Source organism: Puntigrus tetrazona, chromosome 6 (assembly GCF_018831695.1).
Source record: "Puntigrus tetrazona isolate hp1 chromosome 6, ASM1883169v1, whole genome shotgun sequence".
Taxonomy (NCBI): domain Eukaryota; kingdom Metazoa; phylum Chordata; class Actinopteri; order Cypriniformes; family Cyprinidae; genus Puntigrus; species Puntigrus tetrazona.
This window is the reverse complement of record NC_056704.1, coordinates 460,859-486,621: the sequence shown is the minus strand read 5'-3', so window position 1 is coordinate 486,621 and position 25,763 is coordinate 460,859. Positions and strand designations below refer to the sequence as shown.

The following is a 25,763-nucleotide window of genomic DNA, read 5'->3' as shown; positions in this document are numbered from 1 at the left end:
CCGGGGCCGACAGCATTGGGGGGATCAGCACCGGGACACTGGGGACGTCTATGTCCATGGGCATGGGTCTCGGAGTGGGACGGACCGCCATGATCACCAGCGGATCCGCAACTATATCAGGTATGAAATGAAGCACTGTCTTCAGAAACCTTCGTGAAAAGTGCAGCTAAATATCACACAAGTACATGCAAATTTGCATAATAAAACAAAACTCATCTTACTTTACAAATGGTTTCTCATCTTTTAAGCAAACATTTAATGATGTTTATGTTTAAAACAAACAAATGTTTTTTAGTACTGGGCAATGATTAATTTAATCCAAAATAAAAGTTTTTGTGGACATAATATATGTGTGTGTATACTATATGTATATGTTTTCAGAATCTTTCCTGTTTGACCCTCCTGCTCTTTTTCCATCCAGGAGCAGGAAAGATGAACCGGTTGCCTCCTAACCTCCTGGACCAGTTCGAGAAACAGCTTCCGGGTCAACCGGACGGCTTCAGCACGTTGCAGTTCCATCGAAGCACCGCGGTGACGACGACCAAACAGCAGCAACAGCAGCGCACCGACAGCCCGGGAAAAATACGCTACCTAGTTCACTCTGTCCAGAAACTGTTCGCCAAATCCCAGTCGCTGGAAAACTCCGCCATCAAGGGAAACATGAACGGCCGGAACAGCCGATCGTCGAGCAGCGATGACAAACACCATCGGAGCAAAAGCAAAGACCGAGCGAAGAGCGAAGGGACGGCCAAACGGAGGCCACGGTCCAACATGTCCGGATACTGGAGCTCTGACGATTTGGACAGTGATATTAGCAACTATAGGAACCCGATGGCCATGATGACTTTGGGTCGGCCAGCGGTGGGATCCGGACCGGGGCCGGACGGACAGGTGGCATCCAGGTACTTCATGCAGGGCTACAGCACCATGAGCGAGCACACGCTCAAATCCTCGAAGAGTAACAGTGACCTGAAGCACCAGGGGCTCCCTGCACTCCCGGGGCCAGGCGGCGGTGGCATCGGAGGAGGCCGAGGGCCGATGTTTGACGGGAACTTTAGTAAAGGAGGACCCTGGTCCACGCTTACGTTAGGACCCACCAGACAGGTGTGCCAGAAGGGCTCGGCCACGCTGGACCGCACCCTGCTGAAGTCCAAATCTGTCCAGCAGGATCTGGGCTGCCACTTCCTGCAGGTGCGCGGGAGGGTGAGTGCATGAATCACACGTCTGCTGCTGGAAACATACCTCAGTGCATCTGTGCTAGTTCTTCTTCTGAATGACTTTGCACTCTTTTAAACCGCAGTCGTGACTCTTGTTGTAGTCTCCGTTATCTGTGACTAAGGGTATAAATCGATTTATCGAACGCATCGCAATTCTCTCTGGAATCGACGCTGAGCTTAGTTTCAACATGAGATGGCAATTTATGCTTTAAAAGCAGTTTGCTTTCTGTTCCTTACACACACACTCCACTGAAACCTAAAATAATCATTCATAAAGTTCCAAAAGGTTTGAAGCGAATTGCAAGCGTGTTCACAATGGGATGTGTTTACATTAATCTTGCATCGTAAAAACAGACATGACGTGTGGTGCAAGTACATTTAACCACTCGGTTGAATGCATAAGCGGTCTTCTGCTTGAGCATTTGAGTGTGCAGTTAAAAACTAGAATACAGCGCCACCTGCTGTTTAAAATTGAAAGTTTAAAATCGATTAAAGAAAGAATTGCAATGCATTAGGAAAATGAAAGAATCGTTCGATTAATCGATTTATTGTTACAACCCAATCTGTGGCCCTGGAGTACAAAAGGGTATATTTGTAGCAAAATCCAACAATACGTTCAAATATATTAAAACTTAGTTTATGAGTAATAATATACTTTAATAAAAAATGTATTTGGATAACTTTAAAGTTTAAGTTTCTAGGTATTTTTATAAACCGTACATAAATAGAAAGCTTATTTATTTATGTTTAAAAAAAACTGACGCTTATGACTGGTTTTGTACTCCAGGGTCACATTTTTTTGTTGTTCTGTCTCTTTACTTTTGGAACAACCAGTTATTTCAAAAATCAAATCAGTGCACATAAACAAAGTGTGTGTGGTTACTATCAGTATACAAATACTATACTGGCAATGAAACTTGCATCACACATGCTGTATGTAGACCTTCACACCTGGGTCTATAGTGACTTATTTTGTTCTAGATTACATCACATCAGTTTTTCAGTTATCTTGAAATGTATCTGGGCCTTTAAGCCTTGTTTAAACTGTCACTCTAAATCTGTGCTAAAACAACAAAAAATCCCAACAGCCTTAAAGGATAATAAATGTCAATGTTTTAAATATATTGCAGCACTTTAAGTGTTTCTGCAGTGTTTCGCCGAACTGTTCAATGACTGAAACATGACCGCGGAAGCTTAATATAGATTGCAAATGGCCAAAACCTAAATTTTATTCCTTTGTTTTATTGTTTTGATGGGTGATCTAAATATTTGCGACTGTTTGCCACAGATCTACGTATGTTTTACCCTCCAGGTCTTCGAATTGGTCACGTGACTGAAAACTGGTTGCTGTCACTGTGAAAATCGCTTTATTTATAAGCGTGTGGTGTGTAAATCAGAGTGCCGTGAATGTGCATCTGCAGTGTTTGTCTGGTGTCTGTTCAGATGCCCTCCACTGGTGACTGGACGGGGACTCTGGGCCGAAGCGGGCCCATGGGCGAGATCCCTTGTAGACGGATGCGTAGCGGCAGTTACGTCAAAGCCATGGGCGACCTCGAGGACAGCGACGACTCCGACGGGAGTCCCAAACCCTCGCCCAAGAGCGCCGCTCGGAGACAGAGCTACTTACGCGCAACACAGCAATCACTAAGTGACCAGTTCCCCTCAAGAAAGTAAGTCAACACATATGATACTTACATACACGCAGACGCTTTTACAAAAACTGTTCGGCAGCTGCGGTTGCCAGAATCATTTTGTAAAAATACGGTAAAAAATGTCAAAACATTTATGGCCGAAAACTGTACATTTTACAGCATAAAAGTGTAGCTTACAAACAGGAAAAATGTTATATAATCCAGTAAATTCAACAATGCACAATGCTATTGAAATGAAGAAGAAAGTATATGCTAATGCAGACACAAAACAACACACGTGACACTTAAGTAATGCAATAAACATCCATTACGCAACAGAAGATGTAACATAAGGCCCAAATGAACATAACCGATAACAAAAGCCTGTTGAAAAACGTGATTTTTGAGCAAAATACCTTCAAATGTGGAGTGTCACGCAGGGAATTCTGGGAAAATCATTTTCACAGTTTTTGACTATAAATCGTACAATGATTTGTTCTATTTACTTCTAAAAACTGTAAAATTAAAAACATTAAATGTATGTATTAGATGATTTACGGTATTTCCCTGTATATAATACAGGAACTTACTGTTAACCTATGAACGGTTGTTTACGAGATTTTACAGTTAAGATTGCACTTTTTTCACAGTGCATTTTATATTTCTGTTCATTATTAAAACCAAACTGTATATTAGGGCACAAACACAGAAACCCGCTCTGGTGGTCTGTCACGCCGCCAGAGACCCCGTCTGAGGTGTGAGCTCTGTTAGTCCATGCCTTCTGGATCGGGATGAGTTTATCGGTGTTGATTCTCTCTCATACATGCATCCGAATCCAGCTGTGCTCATTCATCTGCTAGATTAAGCACAGCTGGTCTTTCTCCCCTGCATATGCTGAGCCTCGCACAACCTTTCTTCTACTCACGTGTAAAGAAAACACACCTTTTACGTCAAAATTATTAATTTAAATGTAAGTACATAGTAGTTAAGGCCACCTAATATAATATATAATATTATAATAGAATATATTGTGAATTCTTACTTAACAAATAGGCCTAATTTATTTTATTTTTATTTATTTATTTATTTATTTTTTATATTGTTCTTATGGATTTGTAAAGAAATATGGACATGTTCTATTCAGACTGACCCTAACACCTTCCTCTCCTAACCCTGATTATTTAGACTATGTTCACAATGGTATACGAGTTAATTGCTTAATCTTTTAATTAATATTAATATGTATCAATAGTAAATGACCTAAGTGAAATAAAAATAAATATGCTAAAATGTATTTGAAATACATTTATTTTATGCTAAATATATACATTTTCATATTTTGTTATTATTGTACTTTTAGTGTACTAAACTGGCATGCTTAAAGGCTAATTGTGGACTTCAGTTGTGCAGAAACTAATACTTTAAGTGCACTTTAAATATCTTGATACTGCAGATACTACAATCCTCATCAATAGCGACACCAAAACACATTTTATGCTTAAGTAGTGCTCCAAATAAAGTTTAATTGTCATTTGTGCATCGGTAAGCCTCGAGCAATATGTTAATAGATTTTAACGATACTCAGTATGAAAGAAATGTATTTTAAGTGCAGTAGTAGGGATTTCATTTGCATGTTATGCACACTTCCTATGTTAAAGCAGTGTGTTAGTATGCTGTTCTGAACATAGCGTTAGCCTCGTGGTTTTCGACTCAAACGCCTCGGTTGGAAGCCCCGCCTCTTGAGTTTTAAGCACCTCCCTCTTTCTGCCCGTCTCACCTGTAACCCTGCCTCTCTCCAGCCGTCTGCTGGACTACTCGATGCTGCAGGGGGACCTGGAGGCTCTCTGGTCCCCCCTCCACAGCATCAGCACCCTGCAGCAGATCGGACGCTCTGTCAGGTCAGTGCAGTGAGGAGACCGGCCGCCTGTCAGCTCCTCACTGACCGCACTAAGGAGTCGTCGCACCTCAGCTCCTCTCAAATTAGGAGTGCTGATTTTATTATTGGCCGTGCAACAGTTCTCCTACTCTGAGATGTTCAGTCTGAGGCGGCTTTCTCCACACGCCACAGATCTGACGTTTGCGCCGTTGCAGACAAGCGGATTGTGATTGGAGAGAGAAAGCCTCCTCGGCGCTTGTAACGCTCACCCTAACCGCTATAAGAGCTCTGATTGGACACTGAATGGAAACGGTACTGTGCTGATTGGTCATTAGCTGCTGCTTCAGTCTGATTGGACAGTCGAACTGTTTGAAGAGATTGTGTTTTTTATTTTAGAGCAGCATTTTTTTTTTACCATTTCCATTTGCTTTTCGTGTGTAGTAGACCAGGGGTTTTCAATCTTATAAATGCCACGGACACCCAAACATGATCAAAATATAAAAGACAGCTTTATGTAAAGACCCAATTTATACTGTGAACAATTTATATCATAATCGTAATCATTTTTTTCTCATTATAGTGTTGTCCATAATTTATCCATTTGCTTTATTTTAATCTAATTTCATTAAATCTCATTTGTATTTGAATGTTTGTATTTGATTTCCTTTATTTGCATTTTATTTTTTATTCATTTTAATCATTTCAACTTTTATTGTGTATATTTGCATTTAAAAATATAGTAATATTTTCTGTTTATTTTTACACCACTTTCTCTTTTATTTATTTCTCATGCTTAATATTTTTTATTTTAATTTTGCCTAAATATTAGATTTTTTTTAAATCATTGATTAATTAAAACTAATTGAATTGGTTTATTTTCATCTTATTTTGTGTCATTTGTATCTTGCATTTATGTTTATTTTATTTAGTTTATCTTTTATTCCATTTACTTCTATTTATTTATTCGTACACTTTCTTTTTTCTTTTTTTTTTTACCTAACATTTTCACCGACCCCCCAGCACTCCCTTGTGGCCCCTGGGGGCCCCGGTTTGAAAACCCCTGCAGTAGTCTATAGAGCTCCTGATCTGCCTGCGGCCCTTCTCTCATCTCTTCCGCCTCTTGTCTTCTCTCTGTGACCCGGTCCCTTTCCTGTCCTCAGCTGTCTTCCTTCTCTGCGAGAGTTCTCTGGGAATCGCAGCCTGGATAACCTGGACTGCATCGGAGGCAGTTCTCCGTTCCCAAACTGGGACGATGATGACTTCAGTCAGGGCTGCAGCACGCTGGGACGAGGCAGCTGCATCAGTCAGGTCAGGCCGATGGATGACGATGCATAACATGCATTAAATATAATGACATAGTCTTTGGGCAGATTTATCAGTGTGTCACTCGTGACCTTTGAGATTGTACACATGATCCATTATAGCTTGGATAAACGCATCAGCTCACTGACACACATGCACACACACACACGCACACACATCCAAATACAGTAGCTGCAATGCATTAAGCATGCATGCATGCTTTGCTCAGTTTGCATGTTTTCAGTATGCATAAATGCATTAATGTTTTTTTTTTCATAAATACATATTATCTGTTTTGATATATGAATGCGATATGTGAATGCAAAAGACTTTCCAGCTTTTATTTATTTATTTTTTCATGAAAATGCAAATTACCCCGGTGGCCTAAAGGTTGGAATAATTAAAATGTTTTTGAAGAAAGACTTTTTTTTTTGCTTACCAAGGCTGCATAAAAACAGTACAATTATGAAATATCGCATACTTGCTGAAAAATAGTATTCATTCCTTTTCTTTCTTTTGAAATGTAGTGCATCACGGTTTCTATAAAAATATCAGCCAGCACAACTGCTTTCAATCAATAATAACCCATCATGAGCAGAAAATCAGAATGACTTCTGAAGGATCGCGTGACACTGAAGACCGGAGTAACGATGCTGAAAGTTCGGCTTTGATCATAGCAATAAATTACTTTTGAACATGTATTCCCATGAAAGATGGTTCATCGAAATCGTAAAAATATTTCGCAATTTTTACTGTGTTTTTGATTAAATAAATGCATCTTGGGCGAGCCGGCAATGTCATCCTGTACGCATCAGCCGTCTCTGTGTCAGCAGGTGCGAGACATGGAGTTGAGCCAGCATTACGGAGACGAGCTGGACGACATGCATCTTCACTCGCGCTGCAGCGAGCCTCCCGACATGCCCATGCCCACGTGCTTCCGCTCACGCAGCCATAGTTACCTTCGTGCCATCCAGGCCGGCTGTTCTCAAGACGACGACACGGCCTCCATGGATTCTGATTCCCCGCCTCCCACGACCACCACCACCGTCCGCACCTACAGCAACAGCACCGGTGAGTGTCTAAAGGAGTATAAAGGAGTCGTGCTGTTGATCTAACGACACAGACATTCTATTTTTATTATTTACATGCCCAGCGTTTATTAGTTAATGCTAATTCCCTTTCACTCAGATAAATATATCTAATATATCAATAAATAAAGAGTTCATTTATTTGTTCGTTAATCTCTAAACTGTATACTGTAGATCACACACACAAAAAAAAAAGAAATAATTTCCTGTTGCCCAGGATACAGGAAACACTGAACAACACCTTTTGTGACAACTTGCCCCCGCAGCGGATTATGGTTGTAGTGTAAGTTAGAACCTCATAATGAAACCCTTTTTAATAATAGAATAACAAAAAGGCTTCTCTCTCTAGGTTTGCTAATGTGAAGGGTTGATGTATAAAAAGCTTTATGCATCATTTAAATCAAATTCAGAGAAAATGGTTTTAGCATTATTATTAAGAGCTGTTGCTTATTGTTACACTTTTGTTGATTTTAAATGAATAAGTTGCTTTGCATAAAAGCGTCTGTTAAATTACTAAATATGAATTCTTATTTATTTAATTTATTTATTATTGTTTTGTTTTGTTTTTTACAACAGGCACTTCCTCCTACGACCCTTATAATTTATAAACGTAGCGCTTTTGAATTTTTCCTTTTTTTTCTGTTCTATTTTCCTATGTATTATTACATTTTATTGTTTTATTTTTATTTAAAATGTTACATTTCTGTGCATTATTTGACAAAAACGTAGTATTTTAGAGGTAGAGAGAGACCCGCCTCCTCTCCGTTTCATTCACGATCCCGAGAAGGGGGCGGGCCCTGGCGTTCGCGTCACGCGCTTAAGCGGGGCGGACCCAGCTGTCGGTTGTCCAATCGCATGCACGCAAAGCGGTGACGGGCGGCTCGCTTGTCCAGTAATATTTTCCGACGCGTTGTTTCTTTCAACAATACTCCGCTGCATGTCACGAAGGCGTTTCCACACGGTTCTTTCTTTCCGCGACGTGGACGCTCTCGTGATGATGGTGATGATGGTGATGATGTTATGTTAATATAAACCTCAGTATATGAGCGAAACAGCGACGAGCCGAGAGTCATTTCCAGCACGAGAGCAGGTGAGAATCAGATACTTCTGTTCATGTGATGCGGACCGACATTAACACCCGTTTATCATTTATACACTTAAACATGTGCATCTTGTTTTACAGTTGCGTTCTTTAAGAGGGCAAACGTCTTTTTAAAAGATATTGCGAGTCCAGTTATTGCATTCATTGGTTATAATAATAATAATGAATTATAATATTTTGTCTTGTGGGTGTATAATGGGTTATTTTTGGAGATATTATACAAGATTTATTTTTTATACATTATTTTTAAGACAGTTAATGTATGACACACACACACACACACACAATTGTTCACCCTCATTCTTACACACACCCTATAAATGCAGTTCAATGCTCCCTAAACAGTTGTCATGTCAGTTTTCAAGGGGAAGTATCATCTTTAATGGGACAGAAGACTTCTGTAGAGCGGTTGAACTTGACCGCCCTGTCAGACAGGAGCCTTCGATGTGTTTATGATTACACCACAGAGAGGTTTTACGTTACACGCACGGCTCTTGTTAAAGGTGTCACTTTGCCTTTAATTGCTGTGCATTGCTCATTCATTCACTCCATAGCAGGCCTTGGAGGAAATTATAGTTCGTGTGTTTGTCTGATGGAGAGCCTTCTGTTGTTTTATACTTCTTTGACTTGTGGGCATCTCTCGTTCCTGTAAGTGGTCTCTTGTGTGATGCTTTGTGCTGTGCTTCCGGAAGTGCTGTATTGAGCGACAAAAGAGTGAGTTTTGTCAGTGCACTGGGATAAATGGTCGGCCAACTCCCAGGATGTTTGTACTGAAACAATGAAACAATGCATCTAGTTTTTTCCACAATGACCGACTTCCACGGAGCGTATTTCACCTGAATCATGGCACGGAGCTAAAAATGCCCATTCGTGGAAATCGATAGATAGGGTTGAGATTCCCGTGAGGCTTTTTACATTTAGCTACCAAGACTTCTTCCTGCACTTACGGGTAAGTTTTTCGTGCAACTGCTCAATTATTTATCGGCTTCTCCATCTAAGCTCAAAGCTCTTGTGCCGGAGAGCCTTATGCAGCATTAATGTCATATATGCCTTATGGTTTCTAAATGAATGTGTCTGTAGATATGACTTCAGGTGGTCATCTTTGTGTTAAATCCATCCCCTTGACTCTAAGCACACAAAAGCCGCTCGATCTGATTGTTGACGACTTCAAAACGGTGGATATAGTACGATCTCCTCTTATGGCTTTGTTCGCATGGCTGCTGTTGCTATAGTTCTTCTCTTTTGGGGTTTTACGGCGTTTAAACATCAGCAGTGTTTAGAAGTCGCTGACGCAGCGGCTGATGCCGTTTCTTGGAAAGAGTCTCAAGAAGCGCTGGGAGGAAAATAAGCTCATTTTAAGGAGTAGTTCACCGCAAAATGAAAATTCTGTCATTATTTGCTCATCCTCGTGACCTTCTGAATCCAGAAAGGATCTTCACAGCGGCCTTTGTAAAAAATAAACTTTTCGTTTTTAGAGGAGTTAAAGCTTTAAAGGGATAGTTCACCCAAAAAATTGAAAGTTCTTTCATCATGCACTCGCAATAAAGAGTTTAATTTTTCTGCTAAACATAAAAGAAGATGGCAGCTGTTAATTATCATGGTACAGAAATGTTATGGTAGTCAAGAAGTAAATTTATACTGGTTTGAATTTTGCTTGAACTATCCCTTTAACCCCTCGTACTCTTTCAGTCACAGTATTTTACTAATATTTTATAGGCGACTGTGGGTTTTGAAGCCGTTTCTGAGGTGAGGAACACAGATGAACCGTCAGCAGCAGAAAGGCCTGTAATTAGGGCTTTTATTAGTTATGCAACCTTCATCACACCCAGAATTAGTGAACTAACTAACACACCCATGCCCTAGAATGTCAAACTTAATCTGAGATTTCTCAGCTCAGAAGGTTTGGGATTTCCGTCTGCTCGTTTTTACTTCAGTTATTGGTAACCTGAAGGAGGTTATAAATGTTTTACGAAAGAGTTTTAGACCACAGAAAGCTGGATGAAGGGCTGTACCTTTCACTGCCGCTTATTTGATTAGTTCAAATTCTTGTCTGGATTATGGGAATAATTGCATTTAATGTGCACTGTGTTTATAAAGCTTAGTCTTCATCTTCGATGCGTTGCATCTCAACATATTTAATGAAAATCTAACCAAATGATGATTTTTTCCTTACTAGAAATGTTTGGCTGTTCCACATATTAACTTACAAGGCTTTATCTGCTCAATACTTCCAAGACTAGATTTGTGTTATCTGGGCAAGACACAAGTCTGATGTTTTATCGTGCATTATGCCAAATAATATCTTTACCATGCTAAGTGTTCTAATGGTTTTGTTCGTCATGCATGGGAAAGTTTCCGTATTTTGCATATTTCCCACACTAAAGGCCAAATCCACATAATGACCCACTCCTTACGGATTGCAGCGGCGTTGGTCACCGCGTCGCTCCGATTTAGAGCTCATATTCCACCGAAAGTCGGTTCCACTCGAGTAAGCAACTAAAACAATGACCCTGATTGTCATTCGGTTGCATTTATTCCGCATTAAGCTTCTTATTTCCGTCTTACGGGATCTGTGTCGTCTGCTGTATTATTAGTAAGGATTTTTCCCGATTATTTCCAAAGAACGGTAAAAGCATCTAGACCGTTATAACAAGCTCGTTTTGGAGAGGAATAGATGTCATAATGCATTACGGAATGCTTTTTCTGCTAATAAAGACGGTGTTTGATCTAGTTTCATTGTGAGTGAACTGAGCTACGTCATCTTCTAAAGTCTTTCTGATGTGGCGTTTTGTTTGCGTTGAGCAAACCTCTGCGGCTGTACGGGTTATCAATGCCGAGATTCTGCATTAGCGGCGAATGCGTGTTACCACAATACACCTGGCCTGTCGGAAAGGTCAAGATCCTTCGATGTGAATTAACGGCGAATCAGATTTTCGTAAGATCCCGCATATTGAAAATCCACGCAGAATCAGATGAGAAAGGCTCTATGGTAAAATCATACGAAGCCTCGTTATCGTAACCGTGAGGTCACGTGACCGCCCCGAACGCGACCTCTCCAACAATAGGCTCCGTGTAGAGCTGGAATGTGACCGAGAGGAATTCTGCAGCATGTGTGTCACAGACATGATTGGTGTCTGGTCTCCTGGCGCTGCGCAACAGTACGAGTCGTACGGATACCGGCTTCATCTGATTCACTTTGACAGGATTTATGTAATTACAGGATGACTAACATGAGCTGTTCGCATCCTCGGACTCGTTTCTATGGCGATGTTCATCATAACACTAAAATGAGTCATGCTTGGCTTTATTGATGAAGGCTGAACACTTAATCGCTCGTTAATAGATGCATATAGATCATTCATGTCACGATAGTTGAGCATTTTGAAAAAAAAGCGAAACAAAAAAACGTCATTAATGCACTTGAATGTTTTATTTTTTGTTGTCGTCATTATTCTCGTCGTTTTATACGTGATATAGTGTCTTTACTTGATGCAAAAAACTATTTCAGTATTTTGAAATATTGTGATTTTACAGATAAGATATGACTCGAGCTGCATTTTAAGCCTAAATAGTTCTTGGAGACATTTGGTGACAAATGCATGGGTATTTCTTTTTTACATTTAACTTTTCAAAATAATTTATTACACTTTAAAAGTATGACAAATGTGTATTTAATATAATAAACGTAATAGACGTTCTAATTGAAAACTACCATCGTAGAGAGCTTTCCATCCAAAGTTTAAAGTGATTTCTACTTAATGTACTTAAGCAAAGTAGTGCTTTGCTTCTGGAATAACAAGCATTAGGACTTCTAGAACAACGCGAGCCTTTTGAGCATTAACAAGACCAGCTTCAGAGCGTTTCCTCACAGCTCAGTAAACGTCTCGTTTCATTCACAATGCGTTTTAGTTGCAATAAGAGAGCCTCAGCTCTTCAGAAACCTGGGATTTCTAGCCTAATGAATGATTTATACGCAGAAGCGTCTTCCCACAGGCTTTCTGAGACGCTGACACAGACATTACAGCAGCTGCTCCAAGCAGACCCGTAAAAATAAACCAGCTGCGACTAACGCGGATTTCATAATGGCCCTCTTACTGTTGAATTCCAGCGAACGAAACCTTTCCGAGCCGCACTTTCAGACGGTCTGCGAACGCTGAAGAGAACGAAGGGTTATGGCGATCACGGGCACACCTGCACGATAAAGTCATCATTAGTCAGACTCACACACACCACACCAGTGTTGACTCAGATAATGGCACGGCCGCTTGACTATTTAGGACGTGGAGGCGACGCTATAAAGAGAGTTTTAGATGTGAACGAACACTTCTGAATTTGAAATTTGGTACAGTTTGTCTCTAAAGGCTTAAAAGCACATTCAAAGCGCTTATGGGTGAAACGAGTGAAAACATCCTGGAAAGTTGGTCTTTTCGTGTTTGTCTGAATGAAAATGTAAATTAAATTCTTACAAACACTGCTTTAAACGAAATCCGCCGAGGCGTCTGTGAAATTGAATCATTGAGCGAATCGTTTGGGAGCCGTTCAGCCAAAAAGGTACAAATAAATGCTTATTATAAGAAAACGGAAGTGTTTTTGGACTCTCAAAATCAAAATATCAACTTTTCATGTCCCTTAAAAGGGGAGGAATCGATGCTGTTGTAACGTCTGGATGACAGAGATCTTTTAAAACCGAGAAATAATCTGATATCGAGTAAGTTTGAGGATTGCAGCTCTTGATTATTAATGCACACAAACAGATATTTGTCGGTGGCCTTTAGCTAGTCGTGTTACTTTCCCGCCTTAATCACAAACACGCATCTACCAATCAATGTTTGCAGAAGATCTTCACCTGACGATTAACGAATACGTGAGAAAACACGTCTGTCACTTGCTTTTTGCTTGTCGTCAAATGGTGCTGAACGTTTGCGCTGCTCTCTATCCTAAATAGTATTCAAAATTAGAGCAACCCATTTTACTTCTGATCCGTGCCAGTTCAGAGCGAAACGGGAAAATCAGTGAGGAATTATTAGAAATTAGTTTCATTGGGAGATGATGACCGTGAGCCAGGATGCACATGCATCGATGTCCACATTTGGTTCAAATCATCCAATAATATATCGAAATATATCTACTTAATAATCAAGATGACCTCAGCAAACGACTAGTCAACCATCTTCCCCTTTCAGAAATTGCTGACTCATCGGTTTTAACGTGAACGCACACATGTAGATCAGCTGCTGTCCGAATGTTTGCAAATGTCTTTAAGAGTTTGCTCTTGTGAGAGTCTTACGAGAGCTCATTTAACATGAACAGCTGAGCCGAGTCTCTTTGGAGTCTGCATGCATTTATCACTTTTAGCAGAGGAACTTTTTAACGTGTAGTTTCTGCATAATGTTTGATTACGAAGCGTATGCACGCAGCTCTGACGCTCAGATTTACGACACACACAGGATTCCTGTGGGCTGCTCGTGTTTGCCATCATTTCCGTCTGCCAACTCCACCCGAGCGCTGCTGCGTCGCTGTGAACACACACACACACACACACACACGCACACACGCTGGGCTTAAAATGGGCATATATCGGTCAAAATAAAATCTAAAAGGGTTTGAGTGATCCATAATCAGTATCTAAAGTGGCTGTGTAAATGGTGACGGGATGCAACGGGGTGACAAGGTTTGATATGATGAAGTATTACTGAAGCTTGCCTACACTGTAAAAAAAAAAAAAAAAACATTATGGGAAAAAATAATTCTACCATAAAAAATACAGTAACAACATTTTAGGTTTTATGGTTTTAACTTTGAAATACACTGATAAACACCAAATGCAGGTAATCAAAGCCCATCACAAGCAGCTTTTAAATAGTAACATAAATATATATATATACACACACACACAAACACTAAACACCATCATGATGAGACCTATTAAACTAAATATGCAATAAACATTCATTTAAGTTTCAGTTTTTTTTCCTGTTAAAATACTTTACATTGTACTTTACACATAGTATGTACTTTTTCTGTGCAGCAATTGCATTTAACATCATTTTTTCCCCAACGCTGATAAAATCAATTGCCAGTTGCAGCCCATTTTCTAATTTGTGTCAGTTCAGAGTGAAATGATTAGAAATTGCTTCCTGATGTAGATGTCTGCATATTACGCATTTGACGGACTGCTTTCTTTTTTTACTTTTTTGAAAGTCACTTAATGCATCTGCTAAATGCCTAAATGTACTCCACTTTATTTCTCTTTGTCTCATTTAAATCCCATTAAAATCTGCTGATAAAATCAATTACGCGAACAAATAAATGAACGAGGTCAAAAATGCAGCAGGATCTGTGTGCCAGATATTTAACGTGTTTGCGAATCTTATCTGTACGGCTCGGACTAATATTTTGTTATCTGATGCAGTGACTTTAAGAGATTTTTAGCGTGGCTTTGGAGCCCAGATATATTTGGGGGCCGCTGCGGGGCTGGAAAAACAACTGTGTTGTTGGAAAGAAAGGTCGCAGGCGGTGTTGATGTCAGAGTCACTGCCGTCATAAACACAGACAAAACACACACTGAGAGCTGTGAGGACAAAACTAAACTACGTCTGAGGATTATTGCTAGTTGCTAATAGTATATAGTGTATTCAATTAATATTATATGTAAAAATAAACACAACAGATTTCCTAAATGCACATACATTTTGCATTTGTGATTATTTGTTGCTCATTATTTATGTTATATGTTTATTGCTATGGTGTAATGATAATTTAGTTATTATTATGTTAAACAGAGCAGGGTTGTGCATATAAATTATGGGAAAAATAGTCCCAGATATCGGTGACTTGCATGCATTCATGCTTCTGAAGTGATGTCTTGTGTCGCTCTCTCTGTCTCTCTCTCTCTCTGTCTCTCTCTCTCTCTCTCTCTCTCTCTCTCTCTCTCTCTCTCTCTCTCTCTCTCTCTCTCTCTCTCTCTCTCTCTCTCTCTCTCTCTCTCTCTCTCTCTGTCTCTCTCTCTCTCTCTCTCTCTCTCTCTCTCTCTCTCTCTCTCTCTCTCTCTCTCTCTCTCTCTCTCTCTCTCTCTCTCTCTCTCTCTCTCTCTCTCTCTCTCTCTCTCTCTCTCTCTCTCTCTCTCTCTCTCTCTCTCTCTCTCTCTCTCTCTCTCTCTCTCTCTCTCTCTCTCTCTCTCTCTCTCTCTCTCTCTCTCTCTCTCTCTCTCTCTCTCTCTCTCTCTCTCTCTCTCTCTCTCTCTCTCTCTCTCTCTCTCTCTCTCTCTCTCTCTCTCTCTCTCTCTCTCTCTCTCTCTCTCTCTCTCTCTCTCTCTCTCTCTCTCTCTCTCTCTCTCTCTCTCTCTCTCTCTCTCTCTCTCTCTCTCTCTCTCTCTCTCTCTCTCTCTCTCTCTCTCTCTCTCTCTCTCTCTCTCTCTCTCTCTCTCTCTCTGTGTCTTCAGTCTCCACGTGTATGACCACCTGTAAGAAGGTGGCTCCGCCCCCCGTACCTCCTCGAACCACCTCCAAACCCTTCATCTCCGTCACCGTTCAGAGCAGCACCGAATCCGCTCAGGACTGCTACCCCGACCCTCACGACCGCAAGAGCGAGGCCAACAGCCAATCGGGGCGCAGCAACTCCTCCGACAGCCTCGACAGCCTAGCCAAAGGGTCGCGACCCCAGCTTCCCGTAGCTCCGCCCCGTGAACCCCAGATCCCGGCGGCCGTGGTCATCTCTCCCAGCCCGCTCCGAGAGTCCCATCATGAGCAGGTGAAGGGGGAGGCGCTCGCCGCGGACGAACCCCCCGCAGACCCCGTCCCGAGAAGAAAGCTCTCCTCCATCGGGATTCAAGTGAGTTCAGGTCTCCTGTAAAGGGCTCACATGTCCAATTCTGGTATTGGAATTATTTTATTTTATGTCATCAAAATGATATTTTGTGTATTTGGCTTAATGCAATCAGTTTAAGGTTCAAAAACACATTCGCATTCAGTACGTTGTCGCTTTTCTTAAATCCGTCGATGTTTACAAAGCTTATTGCTCTGAAATGCACGGTACGCTCTGATTGGCCAGCCGTCCCCATTGTGCCGTGATTGGCTGAATACCTCTTCCCTTGTAACTTCCCTTGCCATATTTGGAAACGCACAGCGTCTCCACGACAACAACACCACAGCAGAATAAAAGTCAAGGCCGTCTTTCTTTGCGTGAACATTTGGGGCGGCGTTATGCAGATTGTGTTTGAATGAGGCGTGGACGAGTCTTAACTTTTAAAAAGAATTATCTCTATGGGTTTTAGACCTTGATCTTTGTGACTATCTCATGCAGTATGTGCACGAAAGATAAAGGAAAACACGAAAGTTGGGTGCTGATGTTTGGCTGCTGTCTGTAGGTGGACTGTATTCAGGAAATCCAGGCTAAGGTCGAGACGCCGCCGCTGGCCAGGTTCCAGTCGATCGGTGTTCAAGTGGAGGACGGCTGGACGTGAGTTTCTTTCACTTCCTGTTTCTCGCTCACTGTATAATAAACAGAACTCAGCTGTAAACATGAACCAAGCTTGAACCAAGCCAATCGGTTTTGTTTTGGGCATACAGAACAAAAACTGTTTAAAACTGTAGAGAAATAATGCAAAGATTGCAATAACATTATTGTAATAATGCAACTTTTTAATAGATATGTACATATCAGTAAGGTCTTTTTTGCAAGAAAGTAATACTTTCGTTCACCAAGGAAGTGTGAAATTGACCAAAAACATCTATTTCAAATAATTGCAGGGCTTTTTTTTTTGCTTGCTATTCAACCAAAAAAAAATCCTAAAAGAAATGCATCTCTACACAAATGATAAACAATGGTTTTCAACAAGTTTTGCCATGACAGAAACTAATTACAATTTAAAATCTATTCATATTTCACAATATTACGGATTTTACTGTATGTTTTTAATCAAATAAATTAAGCCTTGGTGAGCAGATTTTATATATATATATATATATATATATATATATATATATATATATATATTTTTTTAATCTCAACTTTTAATGGTTATTATTTTGAAAAATATTAACTTCATTTCAGATTTTTTTTTATTGTTACATTTCATAAAATGTGTTTATTTTAAAAATTTGTTTTTCAAGTTAAAAGCCTTTTTTATATGAACAAATTAATTAATTGCTTCATTTTAAAGTGGCACTATCAGACGGAAAGCAAATGAGAATTTAAAGTAATGCTCTGTCCCACTTGATTAAACTCTGTCTCCTTGTATCTGATGTCAAACATGTCTGCACTCAGTTCATGCCGACGTCACTGGCCTGTGAAGATGCCAAGCTGCTCTCTCTCGATAGGGCACATACTGTCATGCTCCAGCTCAAATATTGCCTCGTTTCTGCTGTTTAGTGCAGCGTTAAACAGAAACTAATGAGAGACTGTGTGTAGTTTAGATTGTCTGGAGCTGGACGAGTAATTGATATGATAAGTGACCTTAATTTACTCTTAACTGCGTGTGTGTGTGTGTGTGTGTGTGTGTGTGTGTGTGTTATAGTTTCAGCCGCTCCAGTAGTATGGCCTCTCGGCAAGAGACGGACTCAGACACACAAGATCTCTCGCTCACATCGCTAACATTCCCGTCCAACTCCAAGCACGCCGAGAAGAAAGTCATGGTCAACAGCGCCAGCCAATCGGTGGACTCGCCTCCGCAGCTCTCCCTCGACAACGGTAACCATGACAACGACGTGGCGGTGACGACCAGCGGCCCCTCCCGACAGATCCTGACCAACCGCTCGACCACGCAGAGCAGCTCCTCGTCCTTCTCCGAGAGCCTGGATCCGGCCCTCGACCCCTCGTCCCTCCCGCCGCCCGACCCCTGGCTGGAGAGCGGGAACGGGACGGGGAACGGGGGCCCCTCCCAGCCGCTGACGGGGGCCACGGGGGCCGCAGCGTGCCGGCGGGACGGTCACTGGTTCCTGAAGCTCCTGCAGGCCGAGACGGGACGGATGGAGGGATGGTGCAGTCAGATGGAGAAAGAGACCAAAGAGCACCAGCTCTCAGAGGAGGGTAAGTCCTCGAGGTCTTCTGTGTACTTTATGAAAGGGCCCCTATTATAGATTTTTGGAAATGAGCTTTCATGTAGCGTGTAACACAATGAACGAAAACGTCCTGAAAGTGCACCGTGTATTAAGTCACTGTCGACTCTTCATCGAAATTAGTTGTTTTTAAAACGTTTCGTGTTAATTTGAAAGTGAAACATTAGCATAATCCCGCCCACTTGTTGCTCAGGCAGACCTTTTAGGAGTCGTTGACCAAATAAGGTAAAAAATAAATAATAATATATAATAAAAAAAATTACTTAACACTGCTGTGGTGTTTTGAGGTTGCTGCTGTGTTTTTGTTATCTCATTATAAAGTTCACTTAAGTGTGGCACAGGCTTTGATTTTTCTTAATGAATGAAACAAAGCGCCTCATTAATTAGGTTGATTACATGTGTTCTGAGCAGCTCTAGTGTTTCTACCATTCATCACATACTCTGTTATACACGTCTAGATCAGTTCATTCGTTTTCTCAGTTCATTCGCTTTCTCAACTCTTTCTGCTCTCTCTCTCTCTCTCTCTCTCTCTCTCTCTCTCTCTCTCTCTCTCTCTCTCTCTCTCTCTCTCTCTCTCTCTCTCTCTCTCTCTCTCTCTCTCTCTCTCTCTCTCTCTCTCTCTCTCTCTCTCTCTCTCTCTCTCTCTCTCTCTCTCTCTCTCTCTCTCTCTCTCTCTCTCTCTCTCTCTCTCTCTCTCTCTCTCTCTCTCTCTCTCTCTCTCTCTCTCTCTCTCTCTCTCTCTCTCTCTCTCTCTCTCTCTCTCTCTCTCTCTCTCTCTCTCTCTCTCTCTCTCTCTCTCTCTCTCTCTCTCTCTCTCTCTCTCTCTCTCTCTCTCTCTCTCTCTCTCTCTCTCTCTCTCTCTCTCTCTCTCTCTCTCTCTCTCTCTCTCTCTCTCTCTCTCTCTCTCTCTCTCTCTCTCTCTCTCTCTCTCTCTCTCTCTCTCTCTCTCTCTCTCTCTCTCTCTCTCTCTCTCTCTCTCTCTCTCTCTCTCTCTCTCTCTCTCTCTCTCTCTCTCTCTCTCTCTCTCTCTCTCTCTCTCTCTCTCTCTCTCTCTCTCTCTCTCTCTCTCTCTCTCTCTCTCTCTCTCTCTCTCTCTCTCTCTCTCTCTCTCTCTCTCTCTCTCTCTCTCTCTCTCTCTCTCTCTCTCTCTCTCTCTCTCTCTCTCTCTCTCTCTCTCTCTCTCTCTCTCTCTCTCTCTCTCTCTCTCTCTCTCTCTCTCTCTGTCTCTCTCTCTCTCTCTCTCTCTCTGTCTCTCTCTCTCTCTCTCTCTCTCTCTCTCTCTCTCTCTCTCTCTCTCTCTCTCTCTCTCTCTCTCTCTCTCTCTCTAGTTTTGGGGAAGGTCCGGACCGCGGTGGGCTGTGCTCAGCTCCTCATGTCCCAGAAGTTCCAGCAGTTCAGAGGCCTGTGTGAACAAAACCTGGTAGGTCAAGCTCAAAATGCTCCTGTTATTTATTCAGTCATTCACAAAACTGCTTATATCTGTAGCAACAGTTGTATACAGTATACACCCCTTCATTCAGCTTGTGTTCATTAAAAGCACAGTTCCTGCAGAATCCTGTACTGACCCTGTAGTTATTCTGCGTTTCTTATCAAATCAGAAAAACCCAAGAGCAACAGAACTACGTATCTTGAGATGTGTCTCCCCCTCGTGGACAACTGAAGATATGCTTGTGTCAAATGCTATATATCTTTGTTTCTCTGTCTATTCAGAATGTGAACGCAAACCCCAGACCCACGGCTCAAGATCTGGCTGGGTTTTGGGATCTTCTTCAGCTCTCAATAGAAGACATCAGCCTCAAGTTTGACGAGCTTTATCATCTCAAATCAAACGACTGGAAGCTGGAAGGAGACTCACCGGAGAAGCAGGTACAAACACAGCAATATCGCCTTGATTGATTGTTCAACCTTCAAGTCTGTTCAGTAGGATACAGGAGAAGTTGTTTCAGTACTCTTCAGCAGTTATAAAATCAATGAAGCACTATTCTTAGTTTGTCTAAAGTCATTTTTGCTTATTAGTATGGTTGAACTGGATCGTCAGTGAAGGTCAGCAGCAAAGACATTGGTTAATAAAATGGGAATAAATACATTTGTGTTATTTTACAGATTTAATTATTGCAGGTCTGCACCCTATTCTATCAATTCATTTATGACCGAAAATATTGGCACCCTTGGTAAATATGACAAAAGAAGCCTGTGGACAATTATTCTGCATCGTTAATCATTTTGATCTTTTATTTTTTAAAAAAGCACAAAAAAATCTAACCTTTCATTGGATAAGAATTTTAAATGGGGGGAAATAAATGTTTTTGAAATATATTCCCATTCATATTCACAATTTTGAGCACTCCGGGGTGATTATGAACATGAAATGATCCAGCCATGGCTTCCTGGTTCACAGGAGGGGTGCCAATATTTTTGACCATGACTGTAAATCTGGTGAACTACACACAAGTGCCTTCTGATTTCTCACAACATGGGGACAGGAGACAGTCAGTCACTTAATAAATGGAAAACTAAGTAACATTAACTTGCAAGTTAAAAAGTAATGCGTTGCTTTACTTGTTACTTGAAAAAAGTAATCTGATTACATGACTGCAGCACATAAATGCATTAAAGGGTTAGTTCACTCCATCACGTAAACTCTGTCGTTAATAATGAAATCGGCGAGCTATCTGTCGCTCCATAGACAGCAACACACCTGAAATGTTCCCAGGTCCAGAAACGCAACGTTACTTAATACATCGGTAAAACGGCCCATGTTAAGTTATGAGACGAAACAAGATTTTTTTTGGTGCAAAGAAAACCGAAATACTCAACCATTCTTAATTTTGTTTTCTTTGCGCAACAAAAAAGTATTGAAAAAGCTAAAGTTGAGTCGCTGATGTCACATGGACCGTTTTTACTAACGTTAAGTTTCTGGACCTGGGAACATTTCAGTTGTGTTGCTGTCTATGGAACAATAATAATTGGCAGATTTCATCAAAACGATCTTAATTTGTGTTGCGACGATGAACGGTGAGTAATAACCGGTTGGAAGGTCCCTTCGAGAGCCAGTTTCTTATGGTTTGTGTCTCTCCGTCTCTGATTTTTCCGGTCGCGTGACGTTCAGGAGAACCAGAAGCAGGCTCCACCGGTGCCCAAGAAGCCTGGGAAGAGTAAAGCGGCCCTGGGCCGAGAGAAGAGCAACGACTCGGTGGACAAACAGAGACAGGAGGCTCGCAAGCGGCTCATGGCGGCCAAGAGAGCTCAGTCCGTCAAGCAGAACTCTGCCACCGAGAGCGCCGACAGCATCGAGATCTACGTCCCCGAGGCTCAGACGCGGCTCTGAGGAGATGCACAAACCAGCTCAAGGGCTCCGGCGTCGCTCAACACCAAAAGCTGCTTTCAACGGCGAGAGGGTCGAGGGACGAGGACGGAAACGAACAGTGAGAACAGACTGCCAAGGAAAACCTCACAACCAATCTTATTAGTCGCGATTTAATAATGTTATCGGTATGATAATTAATATGGGACCGCTGTCGATTACGATTACCGTCCTAAACTCTATCAGATTGTTTTAATTGTTTCGGATAAGAACTCCTGTATCGTAGAAACAAGCCCGCCGCCCGCGTCTTTCCCCGCTGGAATCCACGTCTTCCCGTCACACGCTTCTCTTTCCGTTCTCCTTCCTCCCCCTCGCCCCGTCTTTCGGTAACGGTCCGGAGGGACGCAAGCGATGGAGACGTCCGTGATCGGCGGACGCGGGGCGTTTCAGGGCAGGCAGGTGGCGCTCTTCCGCGTCTCTGCGTTTATTAATCATGCGTTCGTTGCATATCCGATGAAAGCTGCCTGCGTCTCAGGTCCTGAAGTCTCGCGGTTGTCCAGCTCTCGTGAGTTTAAACCAGCGCTGTCAAACGATTAATCTTTGAGTACCGAGTGCATTTATTATGCGTACAGATCTCCCGTCTAAACTCCTCTTTCACTATTGCAAAACGGAGAAAAAACATTTTATATTTAAAATTTTCTTATTTGTAAAACACACAGATGTGTCAAGCGCCGTTTAAAATCACAATTGAAATTAAAAACTTGCTCAAAACAACATTCGGGATTAAACGGGTAGACTTCATGACATTTATGACACTGACTTATTAAATAAAGCTGTTGTTATATCTATGTATTTGTGTGAATAAATGTACGTTTATATCATTTGCATTATTTAGACCGAACACACAGACGTTTACGTCGATGATTAATCGTTTGACGGCACTGCTTTAAACCGGTTCCCATCCTAACAGTGTTCTGCTTTGAGGAAAGCAACCTAACCTGATGTTTTATTGAATGAAGTGCCTGTGGATCATTATTGTGGGTAACTTTACGACCCTCGTAGCAATATCAAAGATTATAATACCATGATTTAATCAGCGCTCCCTAAAACACGTAGTGTAGACGGCGTGATGAAACTTAAGAGCTAAATAGGATTCTTTCTTTCTTTTCGTCGTGCGCTTTCTCTTTCTGCACACATCTGTACTCGTCACTCCTCGCCATTTTTCCCATTTTTAGTCCTGTTAGTCATTCAGGGAGTGTTTTAAACTCTTGACGCGGTCTTTAATGGGAGCTTTCACCAATGCGAAGAATTATGCGATAAGAGAAATACAAAAAATACACATTTGATGCAGTTCATTTTGAAAAAGCATCTTTGTGCAATGTTTTGCTTAGTTTTTTTTTTACCAAAAGTGGTGAGATTTGTTTTAAATGTATTATAAAACTGCAAATTAAGAAATCTTACCTACATATTCTAATGTTAATGCGGTTTTAATAACTCCGTCCTTTATATACTTAATGTGGCTTAATCTAACATACTGCGTGTTTCTTATTGCACTGCCGTTAACAAGTTTGGGCATGATTTTTTTTTTCCGTGTTTTACGTCTCCAAGGCCGCATGCGTTCGATCAAAAAAAAAACATTCAATTTGTACAATATCCTCACACTTTAAAAAGCCGTTTTCTATGTTCAAATGTAATTCACTGAATTTTCAGCATCGCTGCTCCAGTCAGAAACCATTCCAAGCATTTCTGATCGTCGGTGTTGAAAACAAATACGCCGGCTAATATTTTTGCGCAAACGGTGACACTTTTTATTTTTTCAAAACGTTCAGAAGAATAGCGTTTGCTTGGTCCCTTCTCGATCGAACTGACCCCCGACTTTTTAATCGTACGCTCACGAACGCTTGCGGCCCTGCATTCAGGGGCAAATGTCTCCAGACCGCCGCTGATTGGCCGTCGCCGCGCGTCTTTGGGCTAATGATGGTGTGAACTGCGCGTCTTCAGTCTGCGGCCTCTCCCGGTCGTTCCCTCCATTCTGTGTCGCCCGAGTCGTTGACGCCTGCTCAATGTCCTGAAAACGTCTGACAGACATCAGGATCACGTGAAGGAGTATTTAAGCGCTGCTCATATTTTGATCTCTTAACCTTACACCAGCCTGCGGTACTACTCCCCCAGTTCAACCTGCAGAGATAAGCACAACGATCCCACTAAGATGTATGAATAGAATTTGGCTAAAAAACGATTTGTATATATTCTATATTTCGAGGTGCATCGTGACGGTGCCTTTTCAAGTCGTTTTATTTATGCATTTTTTAAGAGTCGCAGTCGTTTTGTAGGAATGAAAATGATTTTGGGAGCAACCGAGGCAAACCCCCAGACGGGAAAAAATGAGAAATAAACTGCTGAAACGAGCATTTTCAAAATAAAACGCAAACAAAATCGTAAAGGTGGGTGCCCTTTACATCCGACGTTTTATTCGATTTTATTTTTATGAGCGGTGTTTCACCAAACACATCATTCTGAGTCACCAGGGATTCATTCTGTTCAGGGATTGGGTTTAATTACTGTTTAACGGCTGAAGCGTGTGGAAACGTCGAGAATCGCTCTTTAGATACCACATTATAATCTTTTTTTCCTTGAATCTGTCCGCCTGTGTTGTTCATTGCCCGGCGCTCCGGTGTGGTGAATCTGGTTTTCCCGGTCCCGTTTGATCTGGGTCGTGTTTTGTGGGCTTCCCTGAGGACGTGGATCTCCTCGGCACTGGATCTGGATCGCCTCTCTGTTCATGCTGCTTGGATACTAGATAAACTCTTTTCTACTCCTGTGAAGTGACTGAGCAGCGGCGAAGCACCGGACGTGACGCTCGCTCTTCAGCTGTGTTTTACTCGCTCCTGGGGGTCGTCGAACAATAAATCATCTAAATGCAAGAGTTTGTAGCAACAAGAATTAAGATTATTATTATTATTATAAAGATTGATAATCAATATTTTATGACACAAGCACATATTTTACTGACTAGGATTTGTTCAATATGTCTAATGCTATATGAAGTTTAGGCTGTGTATGTCAGGGTCTTTTGTTTAGTAAGAAATACAGTAAATCTGAGTTAAGTTCATATGTATTTGTGACTCTTTATTCTTTCACTAGCACTATATATATATATATATATATATATATATATATATATATATATATATATATATATATATAAATTTAAACAAAAAAATATATATATATATATATAAAACAAAAAAAATATATATATATATATATATATATATATATATATATAAACAAAAAAATATATATATATATATATTTAAACAAAATATATTTATATAAAAAAATACATATATATAAAAATAAATATATATATATATATATATATATATATATATATATATATATATATATATATATATATATATATATAAATATATATATATATATATATATATATATTTATATATAATAATGATATTATGTCCGCATAAAAAAATCATAAAGTGATTTTATATCCATAGAAATCAATCAAATGTAGCAAACTGTCTACTTTTAAGGTTTCAAATAAGCTTTTGGAGAATAAAGTTGTATAATTTGGTTAAAGTAATGTTACATTGTCATTCAGTGTAGCACAATATTTATGTAAAAATTCAAACGGCATGCTTAAAATAAAGAATAAGGAAGCATGTTAAACCGTATTGTGTTTTAAATTACGGGCAAAAACTAGGATAGTGAGAAAAACTAAGCAACTAATTGGTATTTGTGGTGAAAGTAGTTAGTTTTTAATGTGTCATAATTTGATGTAAATATATGTGACAAGATTGTTACACTGAATGGCATTTTAGTAAGTAAATGCAGTATATCTGAAAAAAAAATGCTATTAAACAAAAACATTTCCCTTTTTCCCCTAAACTTATTGTTTATAGTTAAACAGTTTTTCATCTTTGACCCACATATATATATATAATACCTACATTTCCAATATGGTGGTCAGATTGTGACACACTCGGTGGAAGCTGTAGCTGCAGAAGTGAAATATGAGCAGCTCTTTTCAGAGTTTGGAGGAATTGTTGTTGTCTGACTGTGAACGGCACATTCCTGCATATGAAAGAGTGAGATCTGCCACAGGCGTTGAGAAAATCCATCACAAATCTGATCTGTATGCAAACAAACACTCAACCATTTCCT

The 25,763-nt window shown here is 40.7% G+C and overlaps 1 protein-coding gene across 6 annotated transcripts in view; it reads left to right on the top strand.

The window, feature by feature from the left end:
* dlgap4b (discs, large (Drosophila) homolog-associated protein 4b) overlaps nt 1-24,687 on the top strand; it is a 92,238-nt gene extending 67,551 nt beyond the window's left edge. For 2 of the 6 annotated variants that reach the window (XM_043242195.1, XM_043242196.1), the window contains 12 exons: nt 1-120; nt 422-1,203; nt 2,661-2,887; nt 4,648-4,746; nt 5,885-6,032; nt 6,860-7,097; nt 15,658-16,046; nt 16,582-16,673; nt 17,731-18,242; nt 19,600-19,691; nt 19,982-20,137; nt 21,381-24,687. The exon at nt 1-120 is cut by the window's left edge and continues 348 nt beyond it. In XM_043242195.1, the coding sequence (XP_043098130.1) occupies nt 1-120; nt 422-1,203; nt 2,661-2,887; nt 4,648-4,746; nt 5,885-6,032; nt 6,860-7,097; nt 15,658-16,046; nt 16,582-16,673; nt 17,731-18,242; nt 19,600-19,691; nt 19,982-20,137; nt 21,381-21,599 (3,074 nt within the window). In that variant the 3' untranslated portion in view covers nt 21,600-24,687. Of the gene's footprint in view, nt 121-421; nt 1,204-2,660; nt 2,888-4,647; nt 4,747-5,884; nt 6,033-6,859; nt 7,098-8,046; nt 8,205-15,657; nt 16,047-16,581; nt 16,674-17,730; nt 18,243-19,599; nt 19,692-19,981; nt 20,138-21,380 lie in introns of those variants that run through there. The other 4 variants (XM_043242197.1, XM_043242199.1, XM_043242198.1 and 1 more) reach the window with 4 other exon arrangements.
* The last annotated feature ends 1,076 nt before the right edge of the window (nt 24,688-25,763 follow it).